The sequence below is a fragment of the Hyla sarda genome, chromosome 9, assembly GCF_029499605.1.
Source record: "Hyla sarda isolate aHylSar1 chromosome 9, aHylSar1.hap1, whole genome shotgun sequence".
NCBI classification, from domain to species: domain Eukaryota; kingdom Metazoa; phylum Chordata; class Amphibia; order Anura; family Hylidae; genus Hyla; species Hyla sarda.
The window spans coordinates 23,726,912-23,751,515 of NC_079197.1; the positions used below are offsets into that span (position 1 = coordinate 23,726,912).

A 24,604-nucleotide genomic window follows, 5' to 3' on the forward strand; every position below is an offset into this window, starting at 1 on the left:
ACAAAGAAACCTACACAACACTCTTAGTAAATCAGGGCCATTGCGTGTACTGTACAAGACCCTGAAGAAGCTTCTGTCCTCTACATAGACAGTGATTACAGCTCCCAGCAGATCTTTCTTACTTTTATATGGAAGGATTTGCTTTATCTATATTAGTTATCTACTTATTTTTCTTTATTCCTGACTTTTTCCTATTTTTGGATGACCTTTTGGGGGCTTCACAACCAATTACCAGGTTTCCATAGAGTTATGGTCTCAACATACAATAGTTTCTACATGCAATGGTTTCAACATACAATGGTCTTCCTGGAACCAATTAATATTGCATCTTGAGGGACCCCTGAAGTACTGTGATGCCTAGGCCAAGAAGGGTTAAACATTGAGGCTGCAGTAGGGGTGGGCTTGGAGTTGGATGTCATTTTGATTAAATATTGATCCCGAGGATAGGCCAATTACTGTATAAGGCCCTGGATGATACTTTAAAAAAAGTTTTTGCTAAACTACCAACTATCGATAATGTATATGAGTTATTTTATTTCTTCAATTTTAGGATGAAATTGTCTTGGAAGATGGAGGGAACAGAGCTGAGCTGTGCTTGCAGATGAACCTTGTCTATCAGGCAGTTATACAAGAGAAGCTTCAAGAATTGGAACTTCTTCTGTCTCAGAATAAAGTACAACAGGTGTGTTGGGGGGGGGGTGCGGAGGTGTTTAAAGAAGAATTATGTAGGGCAGTTGTCTTCAAACTGCGGACCTCCAGATGTTGCAAAACTACAATTCCCAGCATGCCCGGACAGCCATCGGCTGTCCGGGCATGCTGGGAGTTGTAGTTTTGCAACATCTGGAGGTCCGCAGTTTGAAGACCACTGATGTAGAGGTTCTTCTGTATGCCTTGTGCTTACCTGTTTTAGCTGATGTGGCAGGCAGGAGTTTTCAACCATTCCTGTTTGCAAATCTACAAGTGAAATGACTTGGTAATGCTGCCTACATTTCTCCTGCATACTCTGGCTGTCCAGAGAGAGGTTGTGGTGTTTGATCATTGCACCTGTTGATCTAATAAGACTGCTAGTTCTGGAAGTCACTTAGATGAACTCATTCACATTACATGCAATTTTTACTTGTCTCCTTATTCATAGTGCATTGTTAAAGGAAATTTTGCCATCAGGTGAAATTCATATGACTTTTTTTTAAGTTTCCACTCTCTCTTGTTCCAAAATTCCTGTAAAAAGCATGTGTTTTTAACATGACTTGCACAATTGAGGTAAAATTGCACCTTTTCTGCAACAAATTTGTGAAAATCCTGGCAAAAAAATGCAGCAAAAAAACGCAATGTGTGAATACTCAGGATAGGTGTATAACTACTATATATCCTGGTCCCATAGAGATAGAAGAGGGATCTGGTAGGTGATGATGTCATCATGTAGTTCACAGGAAGTCAGAACCCAGAACTGACATCCTGTTCTGACACATTAAAGGGGTATTCCAGGAATAAACTTTAAAAAAAAAAAAAAATCTTAATCCTTTCAGTACTTATGAGCTTCTGAAGTTAAGGTTGTTCTTTTCTGTCTAAGTGCTCTCTGATGACACGTGTCTCGGGAAACGCCCAGTTTAGAAGAGGTTTGCTATGGGGATTTGCTTCTAAACTGGGCGTTTCCCGAGACACGTGTCATCAGAGAGGACTTAGACAGAAAAGAACAACCTTAACTTCAGAAGCTCATAAGTACTGAAAGGATTAAGATTTTTTAATAGAAGTAATTGTCAGGATTCGGCAGGCTGGAGGTGGATCCTCTGTGTCAGAGAGGGATTGGCATGGACCATCCCGGGCGGACCGGTTCTAAGTTGCTACTGGTATTCACCAGAGCCCGCCGCAAAGCGGGATGGTCTTGCAGCAGCGGTAGCAACCAGGTCGTATCCACCGGCAACGGCTCAACCTCTCTGACTGCTGAGATAGGCGCGGTACAAGGTATTAGGCAAGAGCAAGGTCGGACGTAGCAGAAGGTCAGGGCAGGCAGCAAGGATCGTAGTCAGGGGCAACGGCAAGAGGTCTGGAACACTGGCTTGGGACATACAAGGGAACGCTTTCACTGGCACAATGGCAACAAGATCCGGCAATAGGGAAGTGCACAGGTGAACACACTAATTAGAACCAGGTGCCAATCAGTGGTGCACCAGCCCTTTAAATCGCAGAGAGCCGGCGTGCGCGCGCCCTAGGGAGCGCCGGGACAGAACAGACGGGGAACGAGTCTGGTAAGTGGGCCGGGATGCGATTCGCGAGCGGGCGCGTCCTGCATCGCGGATTGCATCCTGGCTAGGGACATTATCGCAGCGCTCCCGGTCAGCGGGTCTGACCGGGGCGCTGCGAACAGGAAAATGCTGCGAGCGCTCCGGGGAGGAGCGGGGACCCGGAGCGCTCGGCGTAACAGTAATTTACAAATCTGTTTAACTTTCTGGAGCCAGTTGAGATATATATAAAAAAGTTTTTTCCTGGAATACCCCTTTAAGCACTGCAAGGTTTGAAGAGTCAGACTGGTGATCACATGACCAAGTTACACTAATGAAGCACATGTATGCAGCTGTAATGGAACAAAACAAATAGCACTGTAAGACTATTAGTGATTAGTGAGTGTGCAAGATGTGGGCTTCTTTTAATTCTACCAATGTATGGATCTACAGATGGTGAAGTGACTTTCATGATTCTGGTATTTTTAGGAAGAATTGCTCTGGGAACTTGCTGGACGGAGAACTGAACGTGCTGGAATCCCAAAACTCTATCCAAAAAACCTGTCCATTGGCCATTTCGTCAAACCATATTTTAAAGATAAAGTCACCGGAGTGGTAAGTGTTTTTCAGAATGTAGCAGTTAAAGAATAATTTAAAAAAGATGTAAAAAGATTCCTCAATTGGATGAAATAGTAATTAAAAAAAATAAAATGTATTACACGTGTATCGGGTGGTGGGTGGCCGTAACGTCACATCCACGCTCTTCGTGCTGTCATGCCATAGCCCCTCAATGCAAGTCTATGGGAGGGGGCGTGGCAGTCACCGCCCACTCCCATAGACTTGCATTGAAGGGAAGTGAGGTGATGGCAAGAGGGGGCATGGCCGTGACATCACAACCCCCTGCTGTCTGTACCCAGCGTTCTAAATGACGGCGGGACCCCCGCGATCAGACATCTTATCCCTTATCTTTTGGATAGGGAATAGGATGTCTAGGGGCGAAGTACCCCTTTAAGGGGTTAAGAATGCCTTTGGCTGTCTGAGTATGCTGGGAGTTGGAGTTTAACAACAGCTGGAGACACTGGAGTATAGTGTACGGGGACCTTAAAACACATGATGTGTGATATATGCGCCAAAGTTAAGAAAATGCGCATTGATAAATCTTCTCCATCGTATCAGTTGTTTCCTGGAGTTTTCTTTTTAAAAGAACTTTGACTTCCTGTCACTGTCGAAATAAAGGTCTGAATTTAGTGAAAGAATTGATAATTTTATATTCTTTCTTCACAGGGGCCTCCAGCCAATCCGGAGATGATAGAGAGGTCTTCTCATATTGTTAAAACCTTTAAAGAATTATGCAGAAGAAGATGTGAGTTGTTTTCTCTCATTTTTTCTACAAACCTGGATGATGGGGATTCTAGTTTACCTTTCTGCTCATTAGTGACTACAATGTCATTGACCTGACCTGTCTATGCATTACATGCTTGGCCATTTATACGAATAGCTGCCATGTAATGTTCAAATACAGACCACTGCCAAGGGAATGTATCGTCAAATACTAGGGTTGGGCCCTTAAATAGGCACAGTCAGATTAAAATACTTTTTATACATTGTAAATCTTGGCAAAACATTAACCTTTCTAATATACTTCATAAGAAAATTTCCTGTTTATAAAAATCATGGCTTATAAAATCATGGCTTTGTCCAAGCTGAAGCACAGGCATGGACAAAGTCCAGTAAGTGAGGGTAGGCTAGCACTCCTCTGTGCTTTCTTCTGTCTTATAGGACTCCTCTGTGCTCTCTCCTGTCTGATAGCACTCCTCTGTGTGCTCTCTCCTGTCTGATAGCACTCCTCTGTGTGCTCTCTCCTGTCTGATAGCACTCCTCTGTGTGCTCTCTCCTGTCTGATAGCACTCCTCTGTGTGCTCTCTCCTGTCTGATAGCACTCCTCTGTGTGCTCTCTCCTGTCTGATAGCACTCCTCTGTGTGCTCTCTCCTGTCTGATAGCACTCCTCTGTGTGCTCTCTCCTGTCTGATAGCACTCCTCTGTGTGCTCTCTCCTGTCTGATAGCACTCCTCTGTGTGCTCTCTCCTGTCTGATAGCACTCCTCTGTGTGCTCTCTCCTGTCTGATAGCACTCCTCTGTGTGCTCTCTCCTGTCTGATAGCACTCCTCTGTGTGCTCTCTCCTGTCTGATAGCACTCCTCTGTGTGCTCTCTCCTGTCTGATAGCACTCCTCTGTGTGCTCTCTCCTGTCTGATAGCACTCCTCTGTGTGCTCTCTCCTGTCTGATAGCACTCCTCTGTGTGCTCTCTCCTGTCTGATAGCACTCCTCTGTGTGCTCTCTCCTGTCTGATAAGCACTCCTCTGTGTGCTCTCTCCTGTCTGATAAGCACTCCTCTGTGCTTTCTGATAAGACTCCTCTGTGCTCTCTCCTATCATATCAGACAGAGGAGTGCTAGCCCACACTCACTAACTGGACTTTGTACATGCCTGTGCTTCAGCTTGGACAAAGCCATGATTTTTTAAGCCATGATTTCAATAAAAAGGAAATAAAATTTTCTAATGAAGTATATTAGAAAGGTTCATGTTTTGCCAAGATGGACAATATATAAATGTTTTTGAATCTAACAGTGCCTATTTAATCTAATTCAATTAATTCACCCGTTCAAGTGTACATGATTCTGGATTTGCATAATAAAGTTCCCTTAATGTGGATTTTGTTGTGGATTAGCTGTGGAAATGCTGTGGATTTTACCTTCCCCTTCTGATTTCATTGTGTCTTCCTGGCTGTTTCCTCAGGTACAGTGGTAGAATACAGCTGCACACATACAAGCCACATACCACAAATACCATGAGTTTGTTCTCTGGTAGTGCCCACCCAAATGACTACTTGCCACTGTAAATATTGTATCAACCAGGTCATTATTTTATCCCACTATCTAATAGTCCTATATGTCCCATTGCTCTACTTTGATAAATTCTTCAGGATCATTTTTTCGGTATAACATAGGGTGCTGATTTTGGAGGTGGTTTGGGATTTTTATGTGTGTTACACTTATTTATTGTGGGTATTTTGCACACAACTAAGGTCTCTGCCTTTTTTTATGTCTATAATTTGTTTATATAGTATATTATCACTATTGGCCGCGTGGCAATGGATTAGTTGCACTTGGCACTTTATATGAATATCAAGGTTTCCTGTTGATCCTTTAATTCCTTTTTTCATACTTGTGATCTGGCTTTGATATAGGGGATTGCATAATATATATATATATATATATATATATATATATATATAAAACTATCTTTTTCACCCAGTATATCAATTTGTGTGAGTCAGGGGGTAGAGATAGGATCACATTCCTATGCTCTAGGTCAGTGGTCTTCAACCTGCGGACCTCCAGATGTTGCAAAACTACAACTCCCAGCATGCCTGGACAGCCGTTGGCTGTCCGGGCATGCTGGGAGTTGTAGTTTTGCAACATCTGGAGGTCTGCAGGTTGAAGACCACTTCTCTAGGTATTCGTATGCATGTTTTTAAGTGTTTTTAATGGTGTTTGTACTCCCCTTTTTTTTTTCTAAATAAAAATAAAAATAAAATCCATTTAGTTGCATATACAGAGGCGTTGGAGTGCATTGTCTTGGTTGCCAGTAGAGATGAGCGAACTTACAGTAAATTCGATTCGTCACGAACTTTTCGGCTCGGCAGTTAATGACTTTTCCTGCATAAATTAGTTCAGCTTTCCGGTGCTCCGGTGGGCTGGAAAAGGTGGATACAGTCCTAGGAGACTCTTTCCTAGGAATGTATCCACCTTTTCCAGCCCACCGGAGCACCTGAAGGCTGAACTAATTTACGCAGGAAAAGTCATCAACTGCCGAGCCGAGAAGTTCGTGACAAATCGAATTTACTGTAAGTTCGCTCATCTCTAGTTGCCAGCTTTTTTTTCTTTTTCTTTGTATTATTCATAATTTGGCAACCATATTTGCACCCACAGTGAACATAGTAGCGGTGCCCATAATTTTCTGCTCTATCCACATTCCCTCTTTCTGTCATGATCCCTGACTTCTGTACTGTGCTTTTTTTTTTATTGTTTCAACTCTGCTTAGCAGCCTAGGAACTCACACTGTGGTACCCCAAAAGGCAGGGATAAAAGGTGTCCGTCAGTTTGGGCCACACTTATCCCTGCCTAACAAGAAATTAGCCCTCCTAAAGTCTAAAGCCTGAAGTCTGCACTAGCTCTTGTATACTCTTTGCTTGCTTGTTTAATCCTGTGTATTCTGACATCGGCTTACATGCCATGCATGCTTAGCCAAGTAAGCTCCTTTTTTTTTATTTTTTTTTAATCGGGTTATTTTTAATTGACCTAAACAGCTTAAAAAATTTAAAGGGGTATTCCAGGAATTTTCTTTTATTTGACTATGCTACAGGGGCTGTAAAGTTAGTGTAGTTCATAATATAGTGTCTGTACCTGTGTGTGACGGTTTTCCCACAATTCTTCTGTGATTTTCACCCCAATATTTATTTTTAACAGCATACAAAATGACTGTTGTCTTAAATTTTTCCCAGCTTGCAGTGCGGCCGAGACCTGACTCACTAGGCAGCTGATGACAGGGAGCCTGTCTGCTTCAATGGGTGGAGGGATCGCTTGGTGGGAGAGGGATCAATGTGCAACAGCTGTAGGCACCCTGATTGAAAACCACAAGTCTTTTGAATGGATGCAGCTCATTTATAGTTCAATAGGTGGGGTGGCTGATGTGTGGGAGGGAGGATGATGGAATTGTGGGATTTGTAGTCCAAAAAAAGAAAAGTCAAACAGGAAATACCAGTTCACAAATAGCCACAATGTTATGGTAATCTCACAACATAGTCATTTAGCCCCAATACAAGTGCAGATCCTTCCTAAACATGTCCATTACTGCCTGCCCGGTACGTACTAAAGTCACCTTATGGTGGATAACCCCTTTAAGTATAGACACATTCAAGCAGACCCGAGAACATGAACAATAACTCAAGCTTGATTCGGTCTCTTCCCAATGAGGATGCACATTTAAGTGAGGAGTTGAGAATAAAGGCCCCCATGCACATTAGACTTGTGTCAGCTGACGCAACAGGATTTCGGTGGGACCTGCCAACAACCCAATGGTCCTCATTTACTATTGCAAACCCGACATGTTTTGTCGGGTTGTGCGCCAGATTCTGGTGCATTGCGCCAGAAATTCTGTCTGCGCCAGAATTGAAAACCCGACCAACTCTCCATTTTACTAAGAGAACCCCAAAAAGGGGCAGGCAGTCAAGAAAAGGGGGAGTGGCCACAGAAAAGGGGCGTGTTCCCAACATTTTCACAAAAACCTAACATATTTACTAAGATTTCCACTGAAAATGTGGTAGATTTCAGCTGAGGGAAAACCCTACAGATAAGAGCATGTGGGGAAAAAAATGTAGGGAATTAAAACCCACAAAGAAACCTACACAACACTCTTAGTAAATCAGGGACAATGGGGGAGATTTATCAAAACCTGTGCAGAGGAAGAGTGGTGCAGTTGCCCATAGCAACCAATCAGATTGCTTCTTTCATTTTCCACAGGCCTCTTTAGAGGCCTGTGGAAAATGAAAGAAGCAATCTGATTGGTTGCTATGGGCAACTGCACCACTCTTCCTCTGCACAGGTTTTGATAAATCTCCCCCAATGTGTATTGAGTCCTCCTGACTCCCCCCTGACAGATAATGTTGGGGAGGGAGAGATCTGCCAGCAGTTTATCCCTCTTTTCTCCGTTCCGATCTCAAGCCAATCATTCATGTGTATGGACGGATCATTTGGATAACAGCTATGTATGGCCAGCTTCAGTTGCTGCCAGACCTTTTTGGCTGCTGCTTTTCTCCCTTGGAATCAAAAACATTTGGCATGTTGAAATCTGAAATGTCTTATCCATCTTTCCCCAAATGCGCCATCGGATTCTGTCAGAACAGGCATGTTGACCGAGTGCTACAATGATATTAAAGTTAATGAAATTAAACCCTTCTCTAATTTTTGTCCATCTCTCTGGTATACAGGGAGGACTAAAGATAATGATGATTTAAAAAATGCAGTTTTGAGTGACTCTCTGCAGAGGATGCTTCAACCCAAATTACTCAAGTAAGTTGTTAAATCCATCCCCAATGTGACATTCTGAACAATGTGTCTTCCCTACATAGTCTACAAATACTATCTCCTTACGGCCAGTTAGGGAGTGTATACGTGTTTTTCCTTTCTGGATGGTCAACGTGACCAGCGCTAAATCGTGAACATGCGAGGCTGTCAGGATTTGCCACAGCAGCGGGCACCTGTGTATTAGGTTGTTGTGTTGGCTATTTTTCCTTTTGTCAGGATTTACTACCTTTTTGTGAAATTCACATTGATCAAGTTCAAGAATTTTGCTATAAAAAGTTTTTTTTTATACTTCTACATAACTGTGACTTATTTACAGGATGGAATATCTGCAGCAGAAGAGGGACATTACCAAAAGTGATATTGACAAAAAAAATCTTACAAAGCAGATCGAAGAGATGGAGCAAGAAATAGAGGATATCAAGTAAGTCCATATTTTTGTCCACATTTCGTTTAAAAACTACTCAATAATATATTTATCTCACTTTAACTCTTTACATTGGTAACTTTTAATCACATCACCTAAAATATTTACAGCTCATCCCACAAGAAAGCAAGGCCTTGCATGGCAATATAGATTTATAATGGTGAATTCAGCTTGGCTCGTCATGATACCCGTCCCCTGCTCAAAGGGAAATGTGTGGCTGACCGCAACGTTAAGTCTGTGTCCAGCTTTCTAGTAAATAGGGCTGAGCTGCAATATCAGACACGGCCAATAGATAGGAGTGGCGCTTTTTTATTCGCAAACAAGCCTAGAACTATTGCTGACTTCTTACATGGTGTCTTGAAAGGATAGACATGGATGTATGTAAGATTGTATGTGATTAGATGTAAAAATAAATTTCACTGCTATATATAATATATATATTTATTTTTATTATTATTTTATTTTTATTATTTTTTATTTTTATTTTATTTTTATTATTATTTTATTATTAATTTTTTATTTTTTATTTTTTTATTTTCAGCCAACTTCCAGAGGAAACATTGTTGGGGCAAAGAACTAGTGATCATGACTGGGACAAGATTTCTAATGTCAATGTAAGTTGGGTTGTAGGTCCTTTTGTCAGAGGAAAACTATTTAGTACTCAACTGAGTCCTCTAACTCTAATAAACAGGGGGCCTAGTGTGCAGGAAGCTTTATTGTACCATGATGCTCCATCAGATGCTGTATATCAGAGAAATAAGTCTGAAGAGTAACTCTGTAATAGGGCATGTAATGGAGCACTTATACAATCACCTTTTTTATTTCTCAGCCAAGTGTCATGGAGGCGGGGCTAGGCTGGTGACATGCCAAAGCCTGGCACACCTCCTTACTTACACTCCCCTCCCAGTACCTTCCAAACGGGGCAGCAATTAGCCGAAAATGTACGAATACTTATCTTTTGTATCTTTTGTGCAGCCAGTAAAGTCGTCATTATTGGCCACATGTCTTTCTGAGCAGCTGATAATAATGAATGTAAATGGCGGCATAATGTAAAGGCTCAGCAAACGGGCGCGATCACCTATATCGGTTTTCATTTCCTGCCTCCCTTCAGCTCCATCTAGAAGGGTCCTTACAGACATTTTGTACTGTGGTTAAGCCTTATTTACATAACCGGAAGGTTTGCATATCCCTGCGGCCTTACTTTACAGCGTTCATAGACTGTTCCATAACAAACGTAGGAATGGAAATGTTTCTCATAATAATTTGTCATTCTAAAATTTCTCCTCTCAGTTTGAAGGCGTTCACAGTGCGGATAGAATTAGTAAGATTTGGATGAATCATCTGCATCCAAACATCAACAATGAGCCTTGGAAAGAAGATGAAATAAAAAAACTACAAGAAATTGCGGAAGAACACAACTTTGTCCATTGGGAACTAATAGCCGAGGATCTAGGGGTGAGTGTTTCTTACTTATTATGACACAAATAAACCATGATCCTAGTTCATTGATAAATAACAGGACAATATTGGGTCTGATCTCCAGGGCCCCTGTGAAGAGGCAGTAGTCCTTGTATTGTGCTGATTTTCCTTTTGTTGCTGTGTTCTGTTCCCCTTTAACCCCTTAACGACGCAGGACGTAAATGTACGTCCTGGTGATGTGGTACTTAACGCACCAGGACGTACATTTACGTCCTGAGCATAACCGCCGGCATCAGAGCGATGCCGGCATCATGCGCGGCAGGTCCCGGCTGGGGATCGCAGCCAGGGACCCGCCGGTAATGTCGGACACCCGCGATCCCGCGGATGTCCGCCATTAACCCCTCAGATGCCGTGATCAATACAGATCACGGCATCTGCAGCATCGCGGTCACTTAACAGGATGATCGGATCGCCCGCAGCGAAAAAATAAAGTAAAAAAAAGTGTGAAAAACCCCCTCCCCCAATAAAAACGTAAATTGTCCCATTTTCCCTATTTTACCCCCAAAAAGTGTAAAAAAAAATAAATAAATAAATAAATAAATAAATAAAAAAAATATATATTATTTTATATACATATTTGGTATCGCCGCGTGCGTAAATATCCGAACTATTAAAATGAAATGTAAATGATCCCGTACGGTGAACTTCGTCAACGTAAAAAAAAAGTCCAAAATAGCTGCTTTTTTATAACATTTTATTCCAAAAAAAATTAATAAAAAATGTAATAAAAGTTTTGTATTAGCAAATATGGTATTAATAAAAAGTACAGATCACGGAGCAAAAATTAAGCCCTCATACCACCACTTATACAGAAAAATGAAAAAGTTATAGGTCTTCAAAATAGGGGGATTTTAAACGTACTAATTTGGTTAAAAAGTTTGCAAAGCACAACAGTAATAGAAAAGTGTATAATCATGGGTATCATTTTAATCGTATTGACCCAGAAAATAAAAAACACGTAATTTTTACCATAAATTGTACGGCGTGAAAACAAAACCTTCCAAAATTTTCAAAATTGCGGATTTCTTTTAAATTTCCCCACACACATAGTATTTTTTTTGGTTGCACCATACATTTTATGGTAAAGTGAGTGATGGCATTACAACGGACAACTGGTCGCACAAAAACAAGCCCTCATACTAGTCTGTGGATGTAAATATAAAAGAGTTATGATTTTTTGAAGGGGAGGAGGAAAAAACGAAAACATAAAATTGTCTTAGTCCTTAAGGTCCAAATGGGCTGAGTCCTTAAGGGGTTAAATACCTTATTGGCAAAAATTCATGAATTAAAGTAAAAGAATAATAATCTATTTAGATGTCAGTTATGTGGACAACGTTGCAAGTTTTTTAATGGTGCTTTATGTTTCACTCCTTATAGACAAACAGAACAGCCTTCCAATGTCTCCAGCAGTTCCAGCTCAACAAAAAAGGTTTCAGGAGGAAAGAGTTCACCAAGGAAGAAGATGAGATGCTGATTCATTTTGTCCAGCGAATGAGAGTGGGGATGCACATACCTTACCGCAAAAGTGAGTCCCTATTCCCATAGATACATATCATTTTTTTTTTTAATAAGAAGTATAGTACAACACTCATTGTGCAACCTCTGGGAAGCATGACGTTGGTATATTTTGTCTATTATCACCAATGAAATGAGTGGAAATCTAACCTATTGGGATTGGCCTATGGTGGTCTCCTGACATATTGGATTTCTACCGCCTGATACTTTGGTTTTCTGGGGAGTCAAGCAGTGATTCCTTTCTGTTCTTCCCATTCAGAACACATGCATGCTCAGCTGAGGTGACTAGGCATGTGTATTGTGAACGGGAGAGACTGCTTTCAGTTGGATGAGCATTGGACTGACAACTATCTTATGAGCAGAAATTCCAGGATTCATTTAAACTAACGTTTTCTAATGCAAACATGCACATTGGTGTGAGAATCTACAGATGTTTGGCAAGCTTGGAGAAAGGGGTTAACCGTAAAAGGCTTGAGGCTTTAAAGGGGTACTCCACTGGCCAGCATTCGGAACATTTAGTTCCGTACGCGAGTCTGCCACGCCCCCTTGTGACATCACGCCCCACCCCCTCAATGCAAGTCTATGGGAGGGGGCATGGCGGCCACCATGCCCTCTCCTATAGACATGCACTGAGGGGGTGGGGCTTGATGTCACGAGGGGCGTGGCAGACCCGCTTACAGAACTAAATGTTCTGAACGCTGACCAGTGGAGTACCCCTTTAAAGGAGATGTATAACACAGAAAAATATATCCCTATCCAAAGGATAGCGGTTAAGTTTAAGATCACGGTGGATCCAACCACTGGGACCCCCACAATCTCATGCACAGGACCCTGACTTTCCCTGGGAATGGGGCGTGTCGAGCACACAAAGCGGCATCCGACACGCCCCCTCCATGTATCTCTGGCTTTCCCATAGAGATTCATTGAGGAGGCATGCCGGCAGCCTTTTCGTGTGGGGGTCGACACGTTCCTGGGGAGAGCAGGGGTCCTGAACAGGAGATTGTGGGGTAATTTTTTTTTTTTTTCTGTGCGATACTTCTCCTTTAATGTACTTTTATTCTCCTTCTAAGACAACTTTCCATAGTCTGTAAATGCACTGTAACTTCCGGTCTCCAGATAAAGTAGTGAAGGCAGCTCTGGAGGATAATCTTTTGCTCTAGCAAGTACTGGGCATTTTATTTTGGTAAAATGTCAACCAGCCCTGCTGACTTGTATGGGATCCTTCTGACGCTTCCCCGACAGATGATGTTGGAAGACACTATTTCTATTTCTAATGAATACTATTGCCAATTATATATGAGGTGAAAATACATTGTGGACTTATTTCCTAGAATTATAGATACATAGCCAAAGGCTTCAATTGTGACTTGATGATGTATCTTTTTAGTTTCCTATTTCATGGAAGGAAGAGACTCCATGCAGCTCCTTCATCGATGGTCAAAAACTTTGGATCCTTCTCTGAAGAAGGGAACCTGGAGTAAAGAAGAAGATGAGGTAAGGGAAGAACCTGGAAATCAGAAAATACTGATAGGCATTTGCTAGAAGGTACACTAAGGAATTAAAATCCACAACTTTCCTATTTCCAAGGCATTGTTCATCCATTCTGTGATTGCACCTGCCTGTCATTGTTGTTTTTCCCCTCTCCACACTGAGCGATAACTATATATTATTTACTGTATTTTTCGCCGTATAAGACGCACTTTTTCTTCCCCAAAACTGGAGGGGAAAAGTCGGTGCATCTTATACGGCAAATACACCCCTATCGCGGCGGTCCCTGCGGCCATCAACGGAAGGGACCCGCGGCTAATGCAGGACATCACCGATCGCGGTGATGCCCTGTATTAACCCTTCAGATGCGGCGATCAAAGCTGACCGCTGCGTCTGAAGGGAAAGTGACACTAACCCGGCTGTTCGATCGGGCTGGTCGGGACCGCCGTGATCTCACCGCGGCGGTCCCGAACAGCCCAACTGAATAGCCGGGTTAGTGCTTACAGGACACTGGGAGGGACCTTACCTGCCTCCTCGGTGTCTTCTCTGTTCAGGGATCCCCTGTATGGCCGGCGCTCTCCTTCCTCGTCGTCGCGTACGTGCGTCGGCGTGCGTAACGACGTGACGGAGGCGACGGAGAGCGAGGATACCCGGCCGGCAGCAGAAACGTTACGGAGCGACGGGGACACAGCGACAGCGATGGAGCGACATCCAGGGCAGCGGTGACGGGTCCGGAGCGGCTGGGACACGTGAGTATTAACTCCTATGCAGTGGTCTTCAATCTGCGGACCTCCAGATGTTGCAAAACTACAACTCCCAGCATGCCTGGACAGCCGTTGGCTGTCCGGGCATGCTGGGATTTGTAGTTTTGCAACATCTGGAGGTCCGCAGGTTGAAGACCACTATTGGGTTCAAAATCTTTATTTTTTTTTAGATTTTGCACCTATAAATTGGGTGCGTCTTATACGCCGGTGCGTCCTATAGGGCGAAAAATACGGTATATATGTTTTATGTTGCTCCTGAGTTGGGCCCCTGTAACCCTTAGATTGTAAGTAGTATTGAATCATTTTAAAATCCACAATATTTTTGGTGAGCAAATCATTGATGTAAAATAAGTCTTGTCCTTATGTCCTGGTAATGTGATGGTTATATGTTTATTTTTTATTTATTTTTATGTCTACAATTTCTGTAGCTCTTATTAAAAGCTGTTGAGAAATATGGAGAGAAGGATTGGTACAAAATTAGACTGGAAGTTCCTAGAAGGACAGATACCCAGTGTCGTGAAAGGTTAGTAAATCTTTATTACATTTGTTTTGTAGACAAGCATCCGAAATGTACAAAGTATGAACAATGTTGGTGGAAATTATAAAATTGCTTGCGCTTGCTGTTGCTGAGAAAATTGACATTGTGGCTTACATTATAAACAAGACCCACACCACCATTAACTTGGTAAAAATGTATAAAATTCATGCTTGTCACTTTTAGAAATCCAGCATTTGTCAAAACAAAGAATGCTTTATGCATTATTATACTATATTCTAATATTTTTAAATAATTATTCTATCAGGTATTGTAAAGGCCTTCACAAGGATATTAAAAAAGGCAAATGGAGCCAGGATGAACAGGATAAATTAGTTGAGTTGACCAAGAAGTATGGCGTAGGTGAGTCACTGACCCTAGTCAACATCGTGCATTTGTATTTGCATCTGTTTAGAACTTAAAGGGGTTATCTGACCCTGGCCCAATATGTCACATTGCCACTCACTGGCCGAGGAGGGAGCTCTGTGACATCTGCTAAGGGCATTGTGCTGGGAGGGGGAGGAGCCAGGCTGTGACCATTACCTACTGTGAATGGTGTTATCCTGTGTTATCCGTACATAGGGGATACTTTACACTGTAATTCTGTGATGAGAAGGAGAAGACTACTGAGACGAGATTTCTATAGCACAAGAAGTGTGAGTCCATTATGAGGCTCAGTGGTGAAAATGGAAAGATTTCAGGATTATTTTAAAATATAGATGGTAAAATACAAAATCAGAAGAACCTTTTTATATGAAAACTTGATGACACAGTCACTTTAATTTGTTTTCTATCTTTCTTTCTGTTACCTTACAGGTCATTGGGCTGAAGTAGGCAGAGAGCTAACACACCGGACAGGCTCCCAATGCCTGAGCAAGTGGAAGGGTATGTCAGGTTTTTTCAAGGTAGGGCTTTTATAAAATTTAATGTTTCTAAACTTCTTTACATGGTCGGACATACCATAGTGGCAGACCATGCGACTGCTATGTGGCCCTTGGGAGAGGGGCCCATGTCTTGGTTAGCCCTATTCCTTTTTAATCTTAGTTGTCCCCATTCCATTTTTTTCTATTAGTAAGAAACTGTGCAGAACTCCTCTCTTCAGGGAACCAGATTATCAGCAAATTAATAGAGGGGGTATTAACCAATGGGTCAGGAAAAGCAAATGGAAATAAACACCAGACCTTTCTTCTGGGAGCAAAACTAGACACCATAATAAGAGGACCATTTTAATATTTTCTGTAGCCCCCCCCCCTCTCTTCTATGTACTACACAGTTGCCTTTATGTTACATTAGGCATGCAAGGACACACTAATAAAAGCAATTCATTTTATTTTTCCTTTTTTAAAGCGCTCGTATCGGGACAGGCATTGATGGCATTCTGCCGGCTATGCTTGGCTTTACTGTAGATCACATGAACGGCTGTTGACTATAATGGGCTGACCATGGGGCCTCCAGAAAAAGCCAAGCGTTTCTAGCGTCTGTAACACTTTGTTCTATCAATTGGCAGGATTCACATCGATCAGATTGGATATTGATGGCATTGATGTCACCAATGTCTGTCCTGTACGCTGCCCAGTAGACTACTCTTCACAGATAAGATGCTTATCACCTATTCTATGCATACGTGATAAGTTATAATATTGGGTTAATATTAAATTGCTTTGTATAACCTTTAATTCCTGTCATCTTTCTAACTCAATGGTTATTGGATAGTGTATTACCACATCTGTAACAACCAAAACTACATTATTATTCCATACTGCACAGTGTATGCATTAAAAATAACCTTTAAAAAATCCCAACATTGCTTTTTTGTTTTTTGTATTTGCTTCCCCCCCAAAAATACAAAGTGATCAAAATGTCATATGTACCCCAGACTAATTTCCATAAAAGTCATCCTGCAAAAAAAAAAAAAAAATCCCTCACCCGGCTCAGTCTACAGAAAAATTATAAATATTTTATACGGTAGGTTTTAAAATAGAGGCAACAAATGTATGGGGGTTTTATTGTGCACAGGCAGTAAAAAAATTGTGTAAATTTGATATTTTTGTTATTTCGTTAGATTATTTTTACATGGTGTAAATTTAAAATGCATAAAACAATGGTAAAATTGTGCTTTTTATTTTTTTTTTTTATTCCTCCCAAAAAAGCTACTAAAAGTTAGTTACATGTACCCCAAAATGGTGCCACAAAAAACAACCCCTCATATGGTATGTCGGCAGAAAGTTACAAAAGTTGTGGCTCTTGGGAAAAAAATTGGGAATTTCGTCCATAGACCTCTTATCCCCTATTCAAAGGAATAGACATCTTATCCCCTATGCTTTGGATAGAGGGTAAGATGTCTATGGCCGAAATACCCCTTTTGAGGCCTAAAATATGTATTTCACTACAGGGTTAACCTTTTAATGTTAACTGTTCATGTTTCTTTCTGACTTTTCAGGGGAAAAAAAGAAAACGAAAAAAAACTGAAAGTAGTAAAATACCCAAAAAAATGAAAACCCCAGTGCCACAGAAAATAGCACAAAATACAGCGACACAAAAGAGACCACGAAAGTCAACACCGAAGAAGATAAAAGTGGAGGAGCTGAGTGAAGATGACGCCACAGATGTCAGCAGTGAGAGCAGCAGCAGCATCATGACCAGCAGCAGCAGCAGTAGTAGTAGTAGCAGTAGCAGTAGTAGTAGCAGTAGCGAGGATGAAGATGAATCGAGAAACAATGCAGAGGATTTTGACAGTGAAGACAGAAAAGCAGCTGCCAAATTTCTTGAGTCCGTGCCTGATTTGGATTTATGGATTCCCAGGAAGAAAAACTCAGACTTGACCCCAAAAAATGTCAAAAAAGAAAAATTTTGCACTTCTAGAATACCACGAAGTAAAATGCGGGGCAGCCGGGCCCGTTTTCAGTTCAACACTGTACTGAAAGGTATCGCCTACCCACCATCTACAGACATAGTGACAGAAAATCCTAAGGACATCCTCTTAGAGGTTTGTTTTATTAACACGCTAATTCTTGTGATTATGTGAATTGACTTTTGATTGCAGGGGGTAGCCTAATCCACTGCAGATTTGCCAAACAATGAAACAATTTGGCCATTGCCTTCAAATGACATTTACATGGGGTCATTCTCAATATCTAGGAGAAAAACTGGACAAGAAGAAACGTATTAACAATAATAATCTTTATTGAACGAAAATATATACAGGCACGATAAAAACATTAAAAAGACCAGCAACAGTCAGACTGCAAGAAAAGAAGACATGAAGTCCAAGGATGGAGAGAGTCACAAGTGTGAATAGGTCCCAGCGGAATCACGGAGCATACACTAGGCAACCCAAAGCCTCCCTGCTTCGGGTTGCCTAGTGTGTGCTCCGTGATTCCGCTGGGACCTATTCACACTTGTGACTCTCTCCATCTTTGGACTTCATGTCTTTTTTTTTTTTTTTTTGTGTCCCTCATTGTTTTACCACTTGAAGGAGATATCCAATGGTGAAAAACTTATCCCCTCATCCTAAGGATAAGGGATAAGTTTCAGATCGGGGGGGGGGGGGGGGGTCCGACGGCCGGGGCCCCTTGCAATCTCCTATACGGGGCCCCAACAGCCCGCAGGAAGGGGGCGTGTCGACCACCGCACGAAGCGGTGGCTGACGCGCCCCTCAATACAACTCTATGGCAGAACAGGGGCGCTGCCTTCGGCAATCTCCGGCTCTGCCATAGAGTTGTATTGAGGGGGCGTGTCGGACGCTTTGTGCGGTGGTCAACACGTGCGATCTGGCCAGCGAGCCAGGGCCCTGTACAAAGAGATTGCGGGGGGGGGCCCAGCGGTCGGACCCCCCCGCGATCTGAAACTTATCCCCTATCCTTAGGATAGGGGTTAAGTGTTTCACCACTGGACTACCCCTTAATATATTTATTTATTGCTCACTGGCACTTTATACAGTCTATAGTGTATATGTCCATACATGGGCTCTCTATGGAGGTGCAATATTGTGTTACATCTATTTGTGCAATAACAATGTATGTGCAATATTACTTATGGGGTATTTTCCTTGCTTCAGCGAGTCTTGCAGTCTGACTGTTGCTGGCCTTTTTAATGTTTTTATCATGTCTGTATATATTTTTGTTTAATAAAGATTACTATTGTTAATACATGTCTTAGTCTCCAGTGATAGGTTTTTCTGATTTTATGGACCCCATATAGTTTGGATTGATTATTCAGCCCACATTTTTGGTTAAATCTGTATCTAGGAGGAAAGAAGAAGCCGTAAGAAAAAGTATCATCAGAAAATGACATCAAGTTTTTATGTTAATTTGTTTTCTAATTTTCCTTTTTACTATCTACATAGTGTTTCCCAACCAGGGTGCCTCCAGCTTTTGCAAAACTACAGCTCCCAGCATGCTCTGACGGCCGTTCCTTCAGCAGCTATTAGCAGATATTTGCAAGACGTTTGTTTTTCCTAATGAATATTATCAATATGTCCGCATGTCCTTTCTCCTTAGGCTAAGAACAGCGGCCACCATATTCTGCAAATCAGTGAAGATGAAGTTCGTACGATCCTTAAATGTAACACCATAATTTGCCAAGGAAAACAGGTGGCGTATTCTTCCTGCAGGGAATAGAGCTATAAATCTAAGCAATGTCTATTTAATGTATATAATATAATGCATATAATAAAAGCATAGTGACTTCACTTTAAAGAAGAAGTATCGTGGAAAAAACCTATGTTTTAGATCGGGGGAATCCGAGCACTGGGGCCCCCCGCGATCTCCTGTATTGAGCCCCGGCTCTCCTCCACATCGGCGCGTCACGAACCCCGCCGAAAGCAGGGGCCGCCACACCCCCCTCTACATAGCTCTATGGGAGAGTCGAAGAAATGCTGAATGCCTCCCCCATAGAGCTATATGGAGGGGGCATGGCGGTCCCTGCTTCGGGCAGGGGTCGTGACGCCCTGCTTTGGAGGAGAGCCGGGGCTCCATACATGAGATCCCAGGGGGCCCCAGTGCTCTTGCACCCCCCCCCCCCCCCCATGATCTAAAACTTATACCCTATCCTGCGGCGTTCAATGTGATTCAGCAAAATTAAAGACCTGTTAATTTTTTTGGGGGAATGCAGAATTTCTGCATCGGAAATTCCGCTGCCGGAATGGGACAGCGGAATCCCCATTGCACAAGTATGTGCACATGTGCAGGTAATTTTGCGGAATTTTCGCAGTGTGAACATAAAGGAGAAGAAAGTAGTGAAAAAAGGAGAGCGAGAGAGAGAGAGAGACCGAGGGAATCTCACTAGATAAGCCAAAGGCAAGGTGACCAGGAGACAGGTACCAGGTAGTCTGAGGCAAACTGCAAAAAAATCCAACAAAAAGCTAGGGGGCGTCAGTGCCATCATACTTGTGCCATGGTGAAACACACAGTGTAGTTATCCCATTATTTTATACTTAAAGGGATAGTCCCACACTGAGTTACCCCCTATCTGCATGATAGTGGATAACAAGCTGGTCAACGGAGGTCCAACTGCTGGGATCCCCACTGATCATGATAACAAAGGAAAACTGCCCCATCCAATTAATGGAGAACATAATTTGGGGGGACGTTTCCTCTATTCTTATAATCAGTGGGGGTCCTAGCAGGTGGATGTCCACCGACCAGCTTGATATACTATTCTGATAAAGGGGATTGTGACTTGGGAATTCCCTATTTTAAAAATTATATATTAAATCAGAATTTGCCTGTAGATTATTTCTGAGGGTTTGATTAGAGATTGTAGTTTCAATAGGGTCAGATGTAGAAACCATTATATCAAAATTCTGAGTAAAATTTTGCTTTGTGCTTGACATAAACAGATCTACACCGTACTTCATGTTCTTTTGTCTTTTTCGGGCCAACAGCTTGGTCAAACACAGACAGTCTCAGAAGATGACACCTCGAAGAGATCGGATTTAAAAGTTGCGCAAACAAAGAAAAGAGTCCCATTGGACAGAAGTCTGCTGGTTGCCGTTACGCCCTGGGTGGGCAATGTCTATCTTCCCATATTAACTCGCTACAAGTCACCTTGGGATGAGCAAATTCATGGTAAATGGCAAATTACTGTATGATGGTGAATAACAAGTGATGTCTTGTCTATAAAATGTTACTGTGTGATCTGCTCATGGACTTTGTGGGCTATATTTACACACGGTAGATGAAAGAATGCTTCTCCATGAAATCCACTACAATCTATACCTAAGATTATAAAAGCGTTTTCTAATATCTGCAATATTAATATCAATGTAAACAGGACTTTATTTCTATGGAGCCTTCTCGACTTTTATTTCCAAGTATCACAATCATATATGGTATGGTTATGTTTAGGGTTATTTGTACATGTAGTATGGGACCTTTTTAGATTCAAGTATATCTGCTTTATTGCTAAATGCAATTTATTGTTATCTGTTATCAGCTAGTTCAGACTAGGTCAGGGTGCCTCCAGCTGTTGAAATACTGCAACTCAAAGCACTCCTATGCTATTGTTTGCACCGGGGGTCTGATGAATCAAGAAGCCACAGAGCTTCCCTTACCTGCTCCTGGCAGTCTGCTGCCATCTTCTCCTGTCTGCCTTCTAGCGCAGAGAAGAGGATAGCCAATAACACTGATCAGTACACTGAACAGTAAAAGCAATCAATAGATTGCAATAAAAAGTCCCATGTAGGGGCTAAAGTGTTTATTTAAAAAAAAAATAATAATAATTTAAAACTTTTTTTCCCATAAAAGTGAATTAGCCCCTTCCCCCCCCCCCCAAAAAAAAAATTTCTATGATTAAAAAATAATTATAAATGAACATATTTGATGTTATGTAAGTCCAAAATTGATGATATTCGGTCACATCACATCCTATAAAAAGTAATCACATATGTCACATATATGTATAAGTGGTATAGATAAAAACTACAGGTCACGGTTCAAAATATTAGCCCTCTTACAGTCCCATATACAAAAAAATGAGAAAGTTATAGGCTGTCAGAATATCAATTTTGAACATCCTTATTTTAAAGGAGAACTCCAGGATTGGAAAACTTATTGTCTATCCTAAGGATAGGAAATAAGTTTCAGATCCCGGGGGTCCGACCGCTGGGCCCCCCCCCAGCTCTGCCATAGCGCTGTATTGAGTGGGCGTGTCGCCGCAGCTTCGTGCGGTGGTTGACACGCGCTATCTGGATGGAAAGCTGGGCCCCCCCCCCCATCTGAAACTTATCCCGTATTATCCTTATCCTTAGGATAGGGGTTATGTTTTCCAATCCTGGACTACTCCTTTAATAAAAAAGCATTTAAACATGAGTTTCATTTTAATTGTGACCCACAGAATAAAGAAAACAAAGCAGTTTTACCGTAAAGTGCATTGCTTAAAAACTGCCTTAATGACAGTGCCTATGTAAGGCAAAAACCCCAATGTTACTTAGACACAGCCACACCATATGAATGCAGCCTTTATTGTGTACTGGCTAAGCTACTAAGAATCCTCTGGGTTTTTTTCAGCTGATGTAATAAAAAAGAAGATTTCCTCAGTGGCTGTAACCAGCACTCCAGTTTTTACCCTACTTATCCAGGTAAGTTTTGGAGGGGTCACCTTTTTTATTCTGATTTAGTTGTGGCTTACATTTGTTCCCACAATTTCATCAATAATCTTCATAAGGTGGAGTTTGCACACCACATATCGGTTTACTCTCAGGTGTGGAACCTGCACTTTAAGGAGTACTGCAGTGTTATCCCCTTTCCTGCGGATAGGAGGTAAGTGTCTAAGTGTCTGATCGCGGAGAGGGTCTGACCACCGGCACCCCCCCACGACCTCCCGTACAGGGACCTGGCATTGCCGTGGCTCTGCGCAGCGAATGCCCATATAGTCAACCTCACTGAGGACAACAACCCACCCCCATACAGCTATATGGGAGAGGCGGGCGTGCAAGAACGCTACATCTCCGCCTCTCCCATAGAGATACATGGAGGGGGCGTGTCGGCCACGGCGTCATGCTAGGAGATGAGTGTCTAACACTGCAGGTCTCTGTTAAAGGGGTACTCCACTGGCCAGCGTTCTGAACATTTAGTTCCGAACGCTGTGTGCACGGCTGCAGGGGTTGGCCACGCCCCCTTGTTATGCCAGTCTATGGGAGCGGGCGTGGCGGCCATCATGCCCCCTCCCATAGACTTGCATTAAGGGGGTTGTGGTGTCACGAGGGGGCGTGGCCGACCCCCGCAGCGCGCACACAGCTTTCGGAACTAAATGTTCCGAACGCTGGCCAGTGGAGTACCCCTTTTAAAGGAGGAGATTTATCAAAATCTGTCCAGAGGAAAAGTTGCCCATAGCAACCAATCAGATCACTTCTCTCATATTTTAGGTCTTTTCAAAAAATGAAAGAAGCGATCTGATTGGTTGCTATGGGCAACTCAGCAACTTTTCCTCTGCGCAGGTTTTGATAAATCTCACCCAAAATCCTTAACAAATACAGTACATTTCAGGTGAATGGAGTCCATTCACTATAATTAGCGGATTGTAGCAGATTTTAGCCATTGCAATGTACAGGCTGGTTTGTTTATTTCATTGTTTTAAATATATACATCAGCAAAAGGGATGTAGACATGTGGGATTTTTAGGTATACATTTTTTGACAGATTACTTTTTCCTAAAACAGATCCAAAAGTGTACAAATGGAGGCCATATGTTTGGATCCATCTGCTCATTGACAGAGATGTCTACACCATAGAAAGTGTTATAGTATATATTTAGTTACTTGGTTGTGCAGGTGGGGGGGGGGGGGGTAGGGTATCTTAATCCTTCCAGCACTTATTAGCTGCTGAATACTACATAGTAAATCATTTTCTTTTTGGAACACAGTGCTCTCTGCTGACATCATGAGCAGAGTGCTCTCTGCTGACATCATGAGCACAGTGCTCTCTGCTGACATCTCTGTCCATGTTAGGAACTGTCCAGAGCAGCATATGTTTGCAATGGGGATTTTCTCCTACCCTAGACAGTTCTTAAAATGGACAGAGATGTCAGCAGAGAGCACTGTGGTCATGATGTCAGCAGACAGCTCTGTGTTCCAAAAAGAAAACCATTTCCTCTGTATTGTTCAGCAGCTAATAAGTACTGGAAGGATTAAGATTTTTTAATAGAAGTAATTTACACAATCTGTTTAACTTTCTGGCACCAGTTGATGATAAAAAATCTCCTGTATGGAGCCCTGGCTATTTAAACATTCTTTGAACAGAGCACCCCCCCAGATGCAAGTGACGGGCAAATTATCTGCCTCAGCCGGTGATTAGCCGAGCGGCCATTACCTGCAAAATATGGCATGTGTGATCCTACCTTTTTATAGATAAATAATAATAATTACAGGGGTTTTTTAAAACGTATTTTACGCCGTTTTTTGTTGTTTTTCATCTTACATTGTGTGAACCCACTCTGAGATTATATTTATATGCCATGATGCAGTTTGATATTATAATACATTCTATGTGCTTTTCCCATTCCTGCATTAGTTCTTCAAAATCGATGTGAAAGGTTGTCTACAGGTGATCGGGCTAAGGAGAACCCAAGCTACTCGACGCCCTCAGATAGCCAAAGGCCCAGCACGACGGACTGCTCCAGTAGTAAGAAAAACGTACCTTTTACACTATAGTGCCAACGTTAGGGGTGTGACAAAACCTGATGACCAGGAATTAGGACAGGCTTTCCCAACGGTATGTTTCCAGCTGTTGTAAAACTACAACTCCTAGTATGCCCAGAAAGCCTTCATCTGTCCGGGCATGCTGGAAGTTGTAGTATTCTCAGCATCTCAGCTTTTGTTCGCTTTGGTATAACTTACAGCAGAGCTACATTTCTCTTGCAGCTGCTAAAATGTTGTTTGACGTGGCGGCCATACAAATGGTCAGCAATCATGGAAGTGCCTGGTCTGCAACCATGGAGTGCCTTTAGATTTAAGGCCATAGAAGTGGAAACTAAGTGTGGGGGGGGGGGGGGGGGGGTTGTCCAACTAACAGCATATGGCAGTTATGTGTGAGAGG

At 42.2% G+C, this 24,604-nt stretch overlaps 1 protein-coding gene across 6 annotated transcripts in view; it reads left to right on the forward strand.

The window, feature by feature from the left end:
• The window catches only part of SNAPC4 (small nuclear RNA activating complex polypeptide 4), a 43,465-nt gene that overhangs the window by 8,792 nt on the left and 10,069 nt on the right, over positions 1-24,604 (forward strand). For 5 of the 6 annotated variants that reach the window (XM_056540970.1, XM_056540969.1, XM_056540973.1 and 2 more), the window contains 17 exons: positions 551-682; positions 2,709-2,834; positions 3,504-3,582; positions 8,269-8,350; positions 8,682-8,786; positions 9,331-9,403; positions 10,080-10,244; positions 11,646-11,793; positions 13,171-13,277; positions 14,464-14,558; positions 14,839-14,933; positions 15,387-15,475; positions 17,011-17,556; positions 19,070-19,162; positions 20,455-20,638; positions 22,079-22,149; positions 24,080-24,190. In XM_056540970.1, the coding sequence (XP_056396945.1) occupies positions 551-682; positions 2,709-2,834; positions 3,504-3,582; positions 8,269-8,350; positions 8,682-8,786; positions 9,331-9,403; positions 10,080-10,244; positions 11,646-11,793; positions 13,171-13,277; positions 14,464-14,558; positions 14,839-14,933; positions 15,387-15,475; positions 17,011-17,556; positions 19,070-19,162; positions 20,455-20,638; positions 22,079-22,149; positions 24,080-24,190 (2,301 nt within the window). Of the gene's footprint in view, positions 1-550; positions 683-2,708; positions 2,835-3,503; positions 3,583-7,891; positions 8,189-8,268; positions 8,351-8,681; positions 8,787-9,330; positions 9,404-10,079; positions 10,245-11,645; positions 11,794-13,170; positions 13,278-14,463; positions 14,559-14,838; positions 14,934-15,386; positions 15,476-17,010; positions 17,557-19,069; positions 19,163-20,454; positions 20,639-22,078; positions 22,150-24,079; positions 24,191-24,604 lie in introns of those variants that run through there. The other variant, XM_056540975.1, reaches the window with a different exon arrangement.